At 39.2% G+C, this 17,795-nt stretch overlaps 1 protein-coding gene across 1 annotated transcript; it reads right to left on the reverse strand.

Annotated features, from left to right (window-relative positions):
- Positions 1–4,627: 4,627 nt before the first annotated feature.
- C2H9orf152 (chromosome 2 C9orf152 homolog) lies at positions 4,628–10,729 on the reverse strand. Its single transcript, XM_076331975.1, has 2 exons — positions 10,367–10,729; positions 4,628–5,749 (listed from the first exon to the last, which is right to left on the reverse strand). The coding sequence occupies exons 1-2, from the start codon at positions 10,593–10,595 to the stop codon at positions 5,178–5,180; spliced, it is 801 nt and encodes a 266-aa protein (XP_076188090.1). The 5' UTR covers positions 10,596–10,729; the 3' UTR covers positions 4,628–5,177.
- Positions 10,730–17,795: the final 7,066 nt, after the last annotated feature.

The raw sequence follows: 17,795 nt of genomic DNA on the forward strand, positions 1-17,795 counted from the left end.
GCACTGCAGCCAGCCCTCAGCTGCAGCCTTTCCATTTGTGAGGCAAAAGGGGCTGAAATTCCTGTCAGTGCTGAGAGGGAGCATTTCCCAAAAGGCTGAGGTGCTGTGAAAGGTGCTAGGAAGGATCAACGTGTGATTTATTTTTTGCTGTGCTCTTCGAGGGTGGTGTTCAGGGTGAGCTTTCATGTGTGGGCTTGTATTTCCCCTTAAGGAGTGATGGGCCGGTTCTTGCCTGGTTATGGAGCTATTAAAACTTAACCTGGGTTCAGCGACTGGGCTGGAAGAATACATGGTGTGTGTGGAAAATCTGGTACTAAACACCAGCTCAAGCTGAGGTGGTGCTGGAGTGTCACTCCTAGTCCCCATAATGTCCTAGAGTGGGAGTAGGGTACGTGGCTACACAGGCATTTGGCTGTACAATGTAGGCTGCTCAATGTTGTATTTGTATGTGAGGCCCGCAAAGGGTTGGAGCCCGTTCCTGGAATCTTTTTGGTGCCTGTAAAAGATATAAGGGTTCTTCTAATGGATTACACCAGAAATAATTAACTCGTGGGTTAATTCTCTCGTGTGAACAGCTGTCCCAGCAGGAAAGGGATTCTATTCTAACTGCTCTGATGTGTGACCAAAATCATTGCACTTGAGTATTATTTATTCCAGAATGGATGGGCCTGCAGGTCTGTCCTTCTGTAAAACATTTTTCTTAGGCAGTCATGCAGACTAAGTGGGGGTGCTGCATCCTGCAGGTTTGGAAATGGGAACCTCACAGGTTTCATGAACTTGCTAATGACACTGAACTAGAATTTCAGCATTCTAGGCTCCTTTGTGCATAAATCAGTCAAGTTTGCCTACAGATAAAATAAGAGTAAACTTGCTTTTATGGCAGTCTTGAGTTCAATGCTTGAAACTTAGCTAAAGCTATGGTAACAGTGATGAAAGTTACTGTCCCATGATCTCCGAACGTGAAGACGCTAACAGTGAAGGGTTTTGAAAATCAGGTGCACTTGAGAACTGGGACTTTCTAATATTTGAAGTTTTCATTTTTTTCTCATGGGTTCCTGTTTCATTTTTACTACAGCTGCTTTAGGAAAAAAAATAATTTTCTCATTTGACAGTGTGCCTGCGTTGTATTTCAGTCTCTTGAAATGTAAGTATAGCAACTTTTCTCATAACTAAAACTACTCCACTAACAAATCAAAATTTACTGAAATTGTTCTTCCATAATGTCCTTGGGAATTAAATTGAAAGACTTCTCCGAAGGCAAAATGCCTTTTCTAAATAAGTTACAGTCAGTACAAAGCACAGTAATATGCTAGAGGAGCCTCAGGAAAGGACAAAGTGTTTGCATGAAAGTGCTTACAAAGGAGTTAGTTACTTAGTCCATGCATAAACCTGTACTGAGTTTTAAATCAAGGTATTCAAGGTCCATGTTTAATTAAGATAACTAATTCAAAGCACTTTAAAATCAATTTTAAAGTGTTTGCAGAAAATAGTATCACTAATTTAGTTCAGATGGGTCTATAGAGTAGGTAAGTGGCTAGATAAGGTTATAAACTTTCTGTGATACTGATTTAAAAGTCAAAGTTGCATTCCCTGAAATGTTCTTAAGTGTGTCATTGCAAGTATCTAGGCAAAATGATACTGAATTAATTTTTTGATCGTTTTAATAGTGACCTCTTGTTAACATGGGATTTTCCTTTCAGTTATTCCTTTAGCTTTATTTGGTTCTCTTGTGGTCTACAGACTTGGAGATATAACAAGAATAACACTCCAGTATAATGATAGGCAGGAGTACAAATCAGCAAGACAAGTAAACAGAAAGTTAATATATACCACGTATCAAAGGACAATGAATTTTTTTTAAGTGTTTCCCTCCAGGTAGTTTCTTGTTTCCTATGGGCTAGTTGTTATCTAGTATTTTCTCCCTATTATACCTATACCTATTATGCGTATCTGTGTTTTATCTTCTTTTTCTTTCTAATCTTTCTTTAAAACTGTAACCACTGTGAAGAAAAAAAATAGGTAGCTATGATTCTTTATTAATGTCTCATGCCTACCCAGAAATAGAAATCAGCATCTGAGCTGGAAACTAATCTGGGCAGGCCAGTTAATTGAAAACACTAGAAAACCTGAAAAATCACAATGAACACCTCTTCCCAAACCTATGTCAGCATTCTCCTGGAGAAACTGGCTGGTCATGGCTTGGACAGGCATACGCTTTGCTGGGTAAAAAACTGGCTGAGTGGCCGGGCCCAAAGAGTGGTGGTGAATGGACTTAAACCCAGTTGGTAGCTGTCACAAGTGGTGTTCCCCAGGGCTCAGTTTTGGGGCCAGTTCTGTTCAATATCTTTATCAATGATCTGGATGAGGGAATCGAGTGCACCCTCAGTAAGTTTGCAGACAACACCAAGTTGGGCGGGAGTGTTGATCTGCTCGAGGGTAGGAAGGCTCTGCAGAGGGACCTGGACAGGCTGGATCGATGGGCCCAGGCCAACAGTATGAGATTCAACAAGGCCAAGTGCCGGGTCCTGCACTTGGGCCACAACAACCCCATGCAGCGCTACAGGCTTGGGGAAGAGTGGCTGGAAAGCTGCCTGTCGGAAAAGGACCTGGGGGTGCTGGTCGACAGCCGGCTGAACATGAGCCAGCAGTGTGCCCAGGCGGCCAAGAAGGCCAATGGCATCCTGGCCTGTATCAGAACTAGTGTGGCCAGCAGGAGGAGGGAAGTGATCGTGCCCCTGTACTCGGCCCTGGTGAGGCCGCACCTCGAATACTGTGTTCAGTTTTGGGCCCCTCACTACAAGAAGGACGTTGAGGTGCTGGAGCGTGTCCAGAGAAGGGCAACGAAGCTGGTGAAGGGTCTGGAGAACAAGTCTGATGAGGAGCGGCTGAGGGAACTGGGGTTGTTGAGCCTGGAGAAAAGGAGGCTGAGGGGAGACCTTATCGCTCTCTACAACTACCTGAAAGGAGGTTGTAGCGAGGTGGGTGTTGGTTTCTTCTTCCAAGTAACAAGTGATAGGATGAGAGGAAATGGCCTCAAGTTGCGCCAAGGGAGGTTTAGGTTGGCTATTAGGAAAAATTTCTTCACCGAAAGGGTTGTCAGGCATTGGAACAGGCTGCCCAGGGAAGTGGTTGAGTCCCCATCCCTGGAGGTATTTAAAAGATGTGTAGATGTGGTGCTTAGGGACATGGTTTAGCGGTGGACTTGGCAGTGTTAGGTTAATGGTTGAACTTGATGATCTTAAAGGTCCAACCTAAATGATTCTATGATTCTGCTGCTTTTACTGAGGATGAGTGGAAAATTCTTCAGGAGTTACTGTGGTGTACTCATCGCTATTGGTAATAGCTAGTGCTTTTCAGCACTATCTCAAGGACTGTCACTTCCAGGAGACAAGGCGCCTGCCTACCTGCTGTTGATGGCTGGGTTGGTGTGGGACACTACAGAGTTTGGGTCTGAAACTGTTGAGTGGCATAGAGGAAATGACGTTTGGCCAGAGGGAGTGAAATAGCATTATATTCCATGATATTTTTTCTTTTTTTTTGTGGACCTAACAAAGTACTGTGATACACTTATAGCTGTGAAGCTTCTGCAATGGAAGCGTAGGCTCTGACAGATCTGTGCAAACATCTCCAGATGTAGTATCCTCCATCAAGCACAACAAAAGTCAGTGGAACTGTATGAACGATTAATGGGTTGAAGTTGTGTTGGATGCAAAGAAAATGGTAGTTTCTCTTAGAAATGGATAACACTGCTATCTCTTTGACAATAGAATTTTATTTGCATGTTGGTATTAACTCTGTTTTCAAGATATCTTATGAGGGGATGGTTTATCTTTCTTGCTGAGAAGAGTTTGTGCGTAGAAAGACATAAATCACAGCTGAGCATCTTTGGTTTTGCTCACTTTTTTTTGTGTATGGATGGTGTGATTTTGAGACAGTGGTGGTAACTGGGCATGTGTACTTGCAGACTGTTTGCAGGGATCATGAAGAGCTTTGTGGGCCGTCCACCTGATCCTCATTTTGCTGTCCTTTCAGGGCTCAGGTAGGTATGGAATGGTTCAGAAGAGCCAGTGGCTGCCAGGTGTATAGCTCAAAATTAACATCGTTGTGAAATGGGGAGACATTTCAAGTCTTCAATTTTTCTGAAGCCTACACTTGAGAAAGAGACCTGTCTGAATACTTGCAGCCAGAAGTGGGTGATACGTAGTTCATGTTTTTGTCATTGAAAAGCACCTGCAAAAGAGGGTCTCCTTCCTCCAAAGGTTGGGCAGGAGGGGAGACCAGCAATTACTACTCACTTTTAAAAACTTGCACAGGCTTGTGGTGCAGTTGTGCCACAAGAGAAAATGTTAAACCCTATCTACAAAAAATAGTTGTACTGGTACAGTTATATTTGTGTAGTTGAAATGGTTATATCCCCTGTGTGCGCATATAGTTGTAACAGCAGAAAGATGCATTATACTTCTGGTAAGGAAGGTACATTGATACAGAGTATCGGTGAGTTAAGTAATTATTTCAGACTTTTGTTTTCTAATGAAATATTGGGGATAGATGGGAACCAACAATATGTTGTTACAGAATTTATATGTAAGAAAAAGGTGACATTTACTGAGTCCCATTAAAACAACAATAGAAATGAGCAGAGGTTTTATTCATTGATTTTAAAAATACATACATCAGAAAGTATCTTGAATATCTTTTTTCGAAGAAAGCGAATGATGAAATCATACGTTAAGTGTACCAATCACCTTCAGTACTGTTTCGTTTGTTACTTGTTTATTGTCTAATTAAATAGTACCACACTGAAATTTAGCCTAGTTGCTTCATCAGTAGTTCTACTAGTCTTTGCTATAGCTCTTTCAGGTATTTCAAATATTGCTGTGATAAAATCTTAGTTTCTAAAATCAGTAACCTGAAAATAGGAGGGAAAAAAAAAAAAGAGAAAATTGCTCTTACAGCTCAAATAACAGAAGTGAGTATCTGTCATTGCAGGCTAGCATCTTCATAAGAACATCTCATTTTACACTGTACTGTAAAACAACAGATTATATAGTAAGGATCTTCCTTGGCTAATAAAAGTAGTAGATTCTCAGCAGGTGGATCAGAGTAACTAGGAAGACTTTTGCTATTTTAAGTTTTAGTCGAGTTTTTGACTAAGTTTTATGTATTACTGAATGTCTTCATTGTGAGACATATAATCCAAGCCTCCTTGCTGCTTCAGAAATTCTGGGCCCTTTTTTATTAGGGAAAGGGTAAAAGTTCAGTTTATTGCAGGCTGGCATGCATTTTGTAGAAGAAATATGTTGATGTGTCCAAACTGCTGAAGTGGCTGATTTCAGAGGAGGCTTTTGGCAGGTGCTTGAAATGTTGCTGCCATTCTCTTTGCTGAAACTGTTCAACACACTTGAACTTCCCAGCTGACTGAGCGCAGATAGTTCACTTGCTCCTTCTAATTCTTTGGGTTGCAGTGTGCCGTTTCCCTTTGAAATCAGTCTCTGATTGTCAAAACTGCATGGTCCGTTCTTGCAGTGGGAAAGATCCCAGGTAACTCCTTGCTGAGGGGCTTGCACCAGGCGGTGAATTCCCAGGTGGGTACGCCATGGTGAGTTGTCTTGTACGTTGCCACTGCTGGTCATCTCCAGTCTGACCTTTCTGACAGGAACACATTCTGTAAATGACTTTGATCTTCTAACTTTTTTATTAATTAAAACAGCATTGACCATTGATTCTGGGAGAACAGATTCATGCTCACCTAGAAGAGAAACATATATAGGCACATTACTATGGTGGCATAAATTAAGGGTATAATTTCTGTGGCACAAACTCAACTGAAGAGCTTTAACAGATGAGTTTATCTGTATTCTTTCCATCTGTGGCTGAGAGTAGTGCAAGTTCTTTTGGTGCCAGGTTATGGAGTAGAAATACTTCATGCTTGGTTTTGCAGTTCTGAGGACATAAATGGTACCCTAGGGTTAGTCAAATGAAAATGGAGATTTATCAAGTCAATATTGATCTAACTGGTACTCTAAGACTCATTAACAACACAGATTGAGAATTGACTTTACGTAATTATTTGCTTGTAAGCAAAAATTCTTAAGGTGAGCAGGGACTTGCTCTGTGTGTTGGTAGGTGCTGTGATGTGGAAGACAATGTTCTGTTTGATACTGTTTCAAGTTTGTATTCACAACTTAAAAATACTGTGACTGCTTCTAGATGAAAAAAGTTGTGAATTTCCTTCTTTTTATAATGATGGATCATTAACATATAGGCTTGTATTTTAATATTTTACTGCAATTTTATTATTGTAGTCAGTATAAATGGTGTAAAGTAAATAGCTTATCACACTAGTATTGCCTGAATGATCGCTTAGAGGAAAAAACTGCTTGCTCCCTGAATGGTATAGAGTAGCTGTGACAGTGGGAGAGAATCTGGTCAGTATGAAAGTTACTGTTAGAAATGTATAAGATATTAGGGATAGAAATGCTAATGCTACTTTAATTACATGTAGCAGCCATCAAATTACTCACATGACTGGCTTTCTGTGCCTTGAAAAAGAATAGAAACTGAACCGTTACGCTAAAGATACAGTGCTGTTGACATTGCAAGTATTAATGAAATATACTTCAGTTAGTATAAATGTAGTTTAAAGCAGGAGTTGTGCAGAATGCTGGCCTTATTTACAGGGTTGAGTTATAGGAACAAAATTCAGGAACCCTGAATTTGAAATGAAGCTAGTTCGAATAGGATGCTGCCTTAAAAAAAAAAAAACAACAGCATACACCCCCCACCCCCCCACTCCCCACCCTTATAACTGTCTTTCGTACCATCTTTACAAGGAAATATTTGAAGATGTCAGACCCAGCTGATTTACTGGCAGTAAATGAACTTGTACAACATGGCTTTGGCTAAGGAGGGGCTTTCATGACTGCCTTTGGCTCCCACTGCTGAAGCAATGACACCAGCACAGATTTTTTTTTTCTGCTCCCTGGGTTGGCCTCATATGGTTGATCTGTTAAGAGCCGCTTTGCAGCATGGCTCTGGGAGCGAGAACTGTGTTAGCTCACATCTTCCGCTCTCCTGCAGTGTTGCCAGGAGAAAGGAGACTAAAGCACATGCAGAGCTTAGAGATATAGATGTGTTTGTGCATATGTCTATACAGTGAAGTACGCTAACAGAATTTCCTAGGGTGAAACCATTCATAGAGATAAGAACACACAGTTCTCTATCATGGAAAGCTTGGGCGGCTGCAAAAAGTCCACTTGCAAAATAGATCCCACTGTGTTCTGCAGATCAGCACAGTATAGCACCAAGCTACAAAACTTAGGGCTTGTTCTGTATATGTGAGAGAAAAAGCAAGAGAGAAGGAACTGAGAGACTCTGAGGTGATGCAGCTTTGCACGTTCTTGTGGATGTAATTGCACTCTTGGCTGAACTGGCATTCATAGGCAACATCAGGTTTTATTTTGAACCTTGTGAACTGGTCATCGGAAGAATTATGATCTGGCTTGAGTTGATCAGAGAGTTCAAAGTAATGCATCTAGTCCAATTTTAATAGTCTGGACTGGTTTTGAGTTCAGGTTTGATTTGATTCCTTGGCTACAGGTGCGGCACACAAAATTGAGCAATGACCTCTGATAGAAATGCGAGAGTCCTGAACTACTGTGTGTTGATGTAACACACATTCAGCACTCTCTACACTTCTAAACAAAGCTTTAATTAGATCTTTGGTCTGTTCCTTTTTTTTTTTTTTTTTTTTTAAAAAGTTGTGCATAATAGCCTTGTTGCAGGGTTGTTTACCATTTGGCCTTTTTCATGTGCTGTCATCACAGATATTTTTAAGGTTCTGGAGTGACAAAAGTTAATCTTTCTTCAAGTTAGCTTGGGAAATTTTTGGAAGAGATTTCTGCAGTCAGAGCCCCAGTGTTTATTCTGTTGTGACTGCGTGCGCTGAATGCTCCCATTTAATTCCTAAAGTAAATACTGTTTTTCAGCTTCTTAGCCAATAAATAATGAATACACTACTGTATTATCCCCTAGCTGGTGGCTTTCAAGTCTTGTCATGCTCTTTGTTCTCAAATAATCAGGAACAGGCAGAAGCATGAATGTGGCTGCGTGTATTGGGGAAGGAACAGAAGAAAGTTCTTTTCAGGTGACTTCTCGGTTACTAACCCACCAGTCAAAAACCTAGAGAAGTTAGAGAATCTTAATTTCTGTTTAAGGGTCCACAATTTCATGACTCTGGCAAACAGGCAGTGACATACAAAGCTAAAAGTCCTCAAGGAAACTTGGCGTTACCATTCCAGTTGTGGTGCAATAAATCTGAAATGCTCAAAATCCCTGTGGTATCATGGAAGGACAGCTGGTCTGTCCAGCAGAAACAATTTAGGGTTTTAGTAGTTAGAATAAAGACCTTTGGCAGGGATTTTTTAGACCATGAGGGACTGAAGGTGCCCTCCTTCCATGATGTTTGAATCTCATGAGGTTTTTGTGTCTGGCCTCTGAGGTTTGTGTGTATGGGTGGGGTTGTGGTAGTGCTGTCATCATCGTCCCCTTCCCAGCCCAGCTGTAATCTTGCCCTCTAGGTAGGGAAACAGTTTGCTGCCAGTACAAAATACTGATGTATACATGGACTGCCTTTTGGTACTAGCTGGAATTTCTGGATAGTTTAAGCTCGTAATTTAAGGAGTGTAGGGCAGTAGGCTATCCCGATACGGCAGTGTTCATTTCTGCTTGACATGCTCTTGGAAACTGATGCATATAACAGGTTCAAAGTGCTGAGCTATGTAATAAGTTTTCCCAGCTTCCAAACCATAGGAATGTATAAGATCAACTTTCAGGACATTGAGAACTCAGCATAACAAAAAACCCCAGAACTTCAACTGCTTCTAACAGTAACATTAATCCTTTCCACACAGGTTGTTTAAAGATAAAAATTCAGTGCAGTAGGTTATGTGGTTTTGTGAATGTTTTGGGTTATGTGTATGTATATGAAAATATTTGTATGTGAACTTCCAGCCCTACTAAATTTTAAACTTCCCAGAAACTGTGCAGTCCTACTTTCTTATGCCTTTTCTTTAATCTTCAGATGGTGTCCTTGCAAAAAATCTGCCCTGATTATATTCATTATATCTGAAGCTTCGTTTGAATTTAATCTGAATACAGACTTCTGTTTCCTTTCTTTAACTGACTTACATTTTTGCTATAGCTGATGGGCTGTTTTGTCTTCAAGTTAGTTGCCTTTTCATACCTGATAAAATAAGCTTGCATGTATCTCTCTCCATCTCTCTCTGTATATATCTTCCTCACAGAGATTTAAATTCTTATAAGAATTTCTAGACATTTGGATGAAAGAATATTGAAGAAGTGAATCTATTGTATGGTTCATAGTTATGTGTTTTTTCAGTTGTTTTGGTGATACAGTCTGACACAGCCAAAATCTAGAACTGCTGAAAAATGTAGAGGAAAATGTAAGGAATGAAATAACCTAAGTTCTGCATTTGTTGAGCTAAATACTAATATGAGAGGTGAATGAAGCATGTTTTTCATATTGCAATTAAATTCAGAAGACAACTTCATTAATTGACTTAGTATTCTCAATATCACTTTAACTTAGAAAGTGAAAGTATATCAGTGTAGTATTGTAAGCAGTCTAACTAAAAAGTTTAAAATATTTGGAAGTTTCTTATATAAAATCTGTCTGACGTAGCAGGTAGATGAGTGATACATATTGTTACTTGTTTTTCTATTTATGTACTTTCCAAGCAATATGCAGTGAAAACGCTTTCAAAATGGGACCTCTTGTACAAAGCTTGTATCTTAGTTACCCACTATGACTTTTAGTATAAGTTATTTTTTTAACAAAACCCCAACTTGTGCTAGTCACTTGATATTTGCTATTGCTTCCTGTAGTCTTGCAGGACACATTTCTTTACACAGATAAAGAAGAAGGGAAAAAGAGACAGAAGACCCAGAATTGCTTGTTCTGATGGAAGCATTCAAGAGAGCAGAAATGTTACAAAATACATTGCACAAATACACTGATGATAGACATGCAGTATATGGCTCCTGTAAGAGTTGCCATTTATGTTTAGAATTTTAGTTTACTGACATAAAACCTGTAAAACCTTATCTCAAATACATTCATCTGTTTCAAATTCACATTAGTGTTTCACTGCTGTGAAGCTAATTGATATAAACATAAGACCACCTTTCAGTGAAATGAGTAAAAAACCAAAATGACAGAAAAGGAATTCACTTTGTACCTCTCTTGAAGCTGAGCATAAAAAGAACAAAGCTAGGACTTATTCAAGGTTTAAAGCAATAGTCTTTACATCTACATTTGCATTGTTTCCTATAAATATAAGCATACCTGTTTTAAATACAATAATGTGTGACTGCAGTTTTTGCTTCTGTTTTATATGGTCATACTGCTCCTCAAGTAAGCTTACATCCATCTTGGTTGGCTGCTTATCATGATCTGAAGCCTGTTGCTCTGAGGTATGAGTCACTGAAAAAATACCAGTCATGTATTTGTAAGCCCTCGCCATCTGTTCCAACAAGGAAGAAAAAGTTGTGCAGAAGCAGAACATTTCCTTCATTGTGTTGGCAAAAAAAGCAAATCAAGTATGAAGCATCTGAAATCTTCCTAAATGAAGAAGTAACTGTCTTCTAAGTATGGTGACTTCTTTCAGAAGTTGTGTGGTCTACTCTGAAGTTGTGGATTTCAGTTGGCTTGTTTTCATGCAGTGGGTCTGAAGCTACTGCATACAGAGTTCGTGATTATAACTGGATAGTTGGATTTAATGTTGACTTAAGGTTGTGAGCATGTGAAGCCTTGCCAAAAAAAACAGTGAAATACAAAACCTCATTGAACACAGTCAGGTGCATAAAGAGCTGGGTAATACTGGTTTATGTAGTAATGTTAATTCTTAAAGGAATGCTGTCATGGTGACCTCCCCAAGACAGTAGTTCCACCAGGGAAATCTTTCTTCAGGTTTCTTTCCATGTATTTTGTATCTTTTCCCCTCCAGTCCTCTTCCGTAACTTTCATCCCGTTTCATTCTTGCTGCTGCTTCTTGGGGCAGTGGGGTGGGAAGGGAGGATTTGTTATACCTTAATAATTTTGTGCTTATTGCTCCCTTTTAAGAATGTGTTAAAAGTAGTCAGGCCTGGGTGCAGAGTCTAAACAGTATGTGCCAATGGCACTTGAAATCGGGAGGCTGGAGATAGGAATGCCTTACTCTGACTCATTCAGTTTTTCTGCCTTTCTATAAAATGAAATAAACTATAGAAGTATTCATTTCCTTACTGAGAGCTGAACAAGCTCTTCAAATGCATGGTAAGCCACAGTTTAAAACTTACCATACATGTTACAGTATTGCCACATATAACAAGGCAAAAAATTTAAAAATACATGGCTTTTGATCATATCAAATTAAGTACGAGACTATGTCTGGACTATGAACTGCAAGTTTCTCTCCCAGAAATAGGTCCATCTGATACTGCTGCAAGGGCCCAAGAGAGTAGTATGTAAAAAAAAAAAAAAAATGCAGTTAAACAGTAGTTTTAATATAATTGTGCATCTGCTAGGTTCCTTGCAGTGAAAAACATTGCATAAAAAACATTGTGAAAGGGCAGTGTGTGGAAAGAATGCCAGTGTGCTGTATTTTTCCAGTTACTGGCAGAAATTATGCGATGATTTGCATCATAAATGATTTACTGAATCAGGCTCAAATCCTGCAGATCTTGGGAATCCCTTTGGAAGTTGTGCGTGCGCAGGTGATGAGACTCTAGTTATGCAGTGCATAGAGTTCTGGTAAGGCTCAGCAGGCTCACATGCATAAGTCTGCTGTAATTCACTTAATAATTGCTTTTGCCTTCCTAGTATGCTTGTGTCTTGAAAATCATGTTGCCTACCTCAACTGTGGTCTTTTTCCGCCTTAGCCAGGGAAAGAACAGTAAACACAATATTTTGTCAGACACTGTAGAGACTCTTCAAGTTAGCTTCTCTCTTGACCCTGGAAAAAGCACGTGTCATGTTAGAGTTGTTCTGATGTATCGTGGCTCTGGTAGATCTACTTTGATATTCAGCCTTCAGTAGTGACAAACACCTAGTGCTCTGTGGAAAGGAGGACCTCAGTTGCCTTGTTTGTTCAGCATTCTGAGTTGTTGGCACATGGAGTCCTCCTTTGGACCTCCAGGCAGTTGGTTTATACATTGGGGCAGCAGATTTAACTAACCTCATTACTGTTTGAGCTGGCATTCAATACAAACATTATTAATGGTCATAAAAGTTACCCAACCGTTTTAAAATTCCAGTCACACTATTTGACTCATTGACCTCCTGTGAAAGTGACTTGTGCAACGTGACTATGTCTTGCAGAAAGAATTACCAGGATAGCATCCTTGAACATGAAATGTAGGCTCTGTCTTAAAAGATGTACACTTAACTTCTCACTAGAAGAGCATTTAAAGTATAATGAGTTTGTATCTGATCAGAATTTAATATTATTATTAATTATTTGTACTATACCATTCCTTCAGGATCATGGAAAAGCCATCACATTTGGTTACGCAAATGGATTATAGAGGGCAGTCTCTTCCCAAACAGTTGCATGGATAAGCAGCAAAACCAGAAACCGGGAAAAGAAACCAGATGCCCAGTGAAATGAAGTGAATGAGTCCAGGTGGTACAGCAGATCGCTGGAACCAGGAACAGGACTAGCTTTTGTTTTGCTGAGCCAATCCCATACACATTGCAGTTTGTTTCCTTTTCAGGGAAAGCTTGTGAACAGGGCATCTTGATTCAGTTTCAAGAGGTGTGTATATATGTGTTCGTATGTATACATGTGTTCGTGTGTGTATGCGTTTGCTATCAAGGCACGTGTGCGTGTAATATATATATATACACACAGTCACTCACACACACTTACCTGTGTGTGTTTTGTGAATAATTTGCAACCAGGATATGATTCATAAAATGAGTTGCAGGTCTAATCTACACGGTATCACAAAGTACATAGGGTTAATTGTGGTTTTGATGTGTAGTGAGCTGATGTAACTAATCCTCGTTATGCCACTGACATAAACTTGGAAGTGGATTACCTGTGGGTTCTGTTCTTATACCGTAGTGGAACAACTTCCTTTGTACCCCTAGCCTGTTTATGTATTACTAATAAAAAAAAAAATTAAATTTTCGTATTGTCATACATACACACACAATTATGACTTCTGTTTAAATCAGTCAATTGTTCAGTCTTCTTTAAATTGAGTTACTTGGATCTGCAGACCACTGTATACTTTTAAAATACGCAGCAGGTGGCACTATTGGAGTGGTATGACTATCTTTGCCTTAGTCCTAAAATGTTAGAGGCCCCCATTTGGCTTGTAGGTTGCTGAGGAATATAAGCAGTCAAGCCTTTTCCTAGCACTGGTACACATATTTCCTAACAGTACTATTGGTTCTGAAAATTTATTGCCATGATTAGGTTTGTGTAAAAACTTGTCTGTCTTTAATTGAAGAAACTCCTGTCAAAAACATCATCTAAGAGTGATTTTCGTTTGATTACCCACTGCAGTCTGAAGTGCCATATTTCCCTTAAGTCTGTCTTTCCATCACACAATGGAAGCGATTCTTCACTTCCTTGAGGCAAAAAAAATTGAGAATACTTCATAATCCAAAAGCAATGGCTTTTAGAACTTGAAGTAGATGTTTACTGCCCTTGACCTTGGTTGCAAAATTTCATTAAAAAAGATGCAAATAATTTTATCTCATACTAATTAATTTGTGAGTCGTAAATTAGTTTTTTATTAAAAAATTGTTTGGAGGACCTTAGAGGAATAATTGTTGATTTAAAGATAATTAAAAATACAATGGTTAACTGAATGCACTTCTGTAACACTGGATTTTACTGCACACCTGGGACCAGAGGTACACGATTATTCATGTTGTTCATGTGCAGAATTATAGACATGTCCAATGCTGTTCATGCAGGTTACAAAGATAGAATACAAATATCTGTAGATTTTAACTGGCACTGAGAAGGAAAATCAAAGTTACTGTGATAATCCCCTTTCTCTAGCTTTCTATAGTGTTTTTTTAATTTAAATGCAGTCTTGAAGTGTTGGAAAGTGACTATTTTATTGTTAGAAAATGTAATAACGAAAAGAAAGGTAGAAACAGGGTGGCTGCTATTATTTGGGGTCCAGACAGTAGTAGTAGAATCAATAGTAGTTGCTTACTATTTAATGAGATTTTTTGATAAGAGCACATATATTTCTATTATTTGAAAGCACAACCTTAAAGCATGCCACAGTTAGGGACTGGTGTAAGTAGTTAGAGCACAGGACTTTCTGATGATGCAAGATTAGTTTTTGGTGCTCTCTGCATGCCCATGCTAATGGGATGAAGGAGCCTACGATGCAAGTTTTCATTATGATCTCAAGATGTTTCTTCTGATCGGACCTTTCATGTGCTTTCAGACATAAAGGGTTCAAGTGTGTTAAAGGGAGGGTGGCCCAGCTGTCCTTTAAGTCCCTCTGAAGGTTTGGTGAGCTTGGGTTGTATGTAGTCCACCTTCACGTTTCCTTGATAGTATTCTATTTTCCCCTGTTACCACATGGGGTCTTTATGTAAATATAATTAGGTAGTGTGTGTGTATGTAGGTATATATCAATATATCTGTATATCAAAAATAAATCAGGAATGTTATTTTGTTAGCTGCTCTGAGAAGGTTGCCTGGTTAGTATAGGCTGTAAAATGGTTTGCCAAATTTCTATTCCTTAGATCCCTGACTTAGGTGACTGAATCCAGTACCGCTGATCCAGCCCTAGTGATTGGGAGGGGTTTTGCAAAACACTGGTGTGCCCAGGATGAGGTAGAAGCTGTAGGAAGCTCCAAATTGCTCCAGTCCAGCAATGAGCTCTGGCATCTCTGGTCCTGTGCTCTGCCTGGGCGGCTGTAAAAGCTTAAATCATAGAATCATTAAGGTTGGAAAAGACCTCTAAGATCATCGAGTCCAACCATCAAATCAAGGATACCAAGTTAGCACTGAGGATTTCATACCAATCATCCCGTGCTTCACCTTTAATACTCACATATCTGGATTTGCATGTGTTGAGAACTTGGTGCTCTCCAGTTCCCTTTGCAGAACCACATTCTGTTTTTTATTTTGGGGACGGTAAATGCAGTCACATTGGAATCACTGGATTCATCTAAGTAAGATTGAACTGGGCTGGTTGTGAGGAGTTAAATGCAGCAGGTGTTCCGTATGTGTTTTTTGTGCCTGGCATAAGCAGCATTTAAAAAACTCTGTTTTGTCTTGACTGTGTGGTGCTGAGGATTAAGTAACCTTCCTTTGGAGTGTTACTTGCTGTGGAAAATAAACTAGAATGCTGAAATTTTCTCTGTTAGAGGGCCACTCACTCTGTTGGTTGTCTGCATTATTACTCCCTCTGTGTAAACAATCAGCATCCAAAACTGAAGGTCAGAAGTTGTCGTTCATTTTGTAGTTCTGCTGTCCTTGCCCACTGAGAACTTCTGAGATTCCCTTTTAGAAGTGACTGTGCAGAGGCAAGCCTAAGAAGAAACTGAAGTTATTTACCAGTTAGAGATTTTAAACAAATGAACCCTGACATCTTTCCTTACCATTTCCCTTGCTTCCTTCTTAGTTCTGGGGTTTTTTAAATTAGTGTGACAAACAAGATGGTTAGGTTTACTCCATTTTGACTTCATAAAACTGTGCATGAGAAGAGGGTGGGAGGGAACTGAATGGCCTTCAACAGTCTTCTTCAGAGGATTTTGGAAATTCATTGGAGCTTCCTCCATCCTACAGGTGCCTTAAATTCCAGGTAAGCAGAGTTCACATTTCTGGTACTGCTACCTAAGTATCTTTTCTATACCAACTACTTCTCTGACTGTTTCCTATCCATAGAGTTATGATGGGTACAGCTCTGAGAGGTGACAGCAGCCTGTGTTTATTCGTTCTCCCAACAGATATAATACACATATAGGAACTCTGGGAGAATTTCAAGCAGGGTCTAAAATGAATTGGATAAGCTATATAAATTTTCTGCCTTGATTTTTCCACCTGTAAACTACATGATTTTTATTCATTCTTGATTGCAAAATGTTTTTTGATCCTTGCAGGGTGGTGCTGAAAAGTGCAAGACTTGGCCCTTATTAGCTTCCACTTCAGGCATTGTTTGAGTAGGAATGAGTTTATCTTTGATTGTTTTTAATCAATAAAATGTACTTATCTGTAAGTGGAGTTTGATAAGAATCGAGTATGGCATGAAAGAACTGGTTAATCTGTTGTTAATGAAAAGTTTTATCTGCATGACAACATCTTGCTTCTGAGATATTTGCTTTTGAGCATTAGGACACAAACCACTTCAGCATTCATCTTCAAGGAAATCTGCCGGGTGTATAAGTTAACTTCAATAAGCCTTGCAAATGACTCTAGTTAAGATAGTCCTTCAAAGAGGATGGTGAAGTACTATTGCTATTGTGAGAATAAATATGGACTTGAAATCTGTGCAGGGGAGGAAAGTATCCTAAAAATAATTTGCTATTCAGAAACATCCTTCACTTCACTTCCATGCAGAGATCTCATGAGGAATTTGTACTGCACTTCATAATCACTAGTAGACTAATTGAGTCAATGAAATTACATCTGTAAAACTAGAGTATGTAAAACCAGATACAACTCCACAGCGCCTGATTCGGTACCCACTGAAGTCAACACATGTTCTGTGGAATTCGATAGAAGTGGAATTGGAGAATTTTATGTACATGATTACATAAAAGCTGCAAATTCACCAATACCTATGAAAGTGACAGTATAATTGAGATTGTGTAGTTGAGCCATAATTTAAATTCTTTTCTTGTACCCATTGTTCATGTGCACGTGTATGTTTTTATATGGAAACCTGCGCCAATTCTTCATGAGGTCTCTGTAAAGCGCCTTAATTGCTTAATGCAGTACCACACCTGGGATTTTGAATATGCACATGTCAAGAATTAAATCAACAATAAGTATGTGGAATAATTACTATACCTAAATAAGCTATGTCTTCAGTCTCCATGTAACAACTGTGGTCTGAGCTTCCTCTTGTGGAACTCATGCATCGGGCTTTTCCTGGATCTTTATACATACTTTCATCTGTTCACAGTACAGTCAGTAAAATTACAGTGCGTAACAGCCACCTCGATCCATTGCTTCTAAACATCAAGTACTTACTCTTACAGAGTGAATAACGAGACTCTCCACAGCATTTGGAGGTACGGACAAACACAATGGTTACTACAAAATCATGTGCAGATGTAACTTCAACAGATAAGTGTATATTTAGGGAAAAGAAAATATTTTTGGTGTTATAATGCCATCTCAATAAAAAGAGCAGAAACTTCGTCTTTTAATTTATGGTACTGTGGTATTTGATATTATCAGTACTTGGTTAAACATTGCTGGAGATTTTGTGGTAACGGAGTACCTGCAATGCCAAGTAGAAAGGGAATGACCTTTAGAGCATTGTCGTCGTTCAGATATCTTTCCAGTAGGTAGGTCTAGTGCTCAAGCTGAGATTTTTTTTAAGGCGATGTGTTAATGTGTTATTGTTGTGTTACTTGGGGCTTAACATTGTAAACATCTCCCACCTAATTAGCAGTACTGCACGTGACTGTCAGGTTACTTAGCAAATAGGTTGGCATTTATCTGACCCAGCTCAGTACGTTTAATGTTTCTGAGGCTAATTAAAGAGCCACAAGATTTCTTATTGGGAAAAGGATAATTGTAGCA

Source organism: Aptenodytes patagonicus, chromosome 2 (assembly GCF_965638725.1).
Source record: "Aptenodytes patagonicus chromosome 2, bAptPat1.pri.cur, whole genome shotgun sequence".
Lineage (NCBI taxonomy): Eukaryota > Metazoa > Chordata > Aves > Sphenisciformes > Spheniscidae > Aptenodytes > Aptenodytes patagonicus.

Bases quoted from the DNA above. Each gene is read 5' to 3' on its own strand.
- C2H9orf152 (XM_076331975.1), bottom strand. From the start codon at position 10,595: ATGAAGGAAATGTTCTGCTTCTGCACAACTTTTTCTTCCTTGTTGGAA. The intron at 5,750-10,366 runs GTATGCTTATAT...TTTCTCTTCTAG, and splicing joins CATTATTGTATTTAAAACAG to GTGAGCATGAATCTGTTCTC.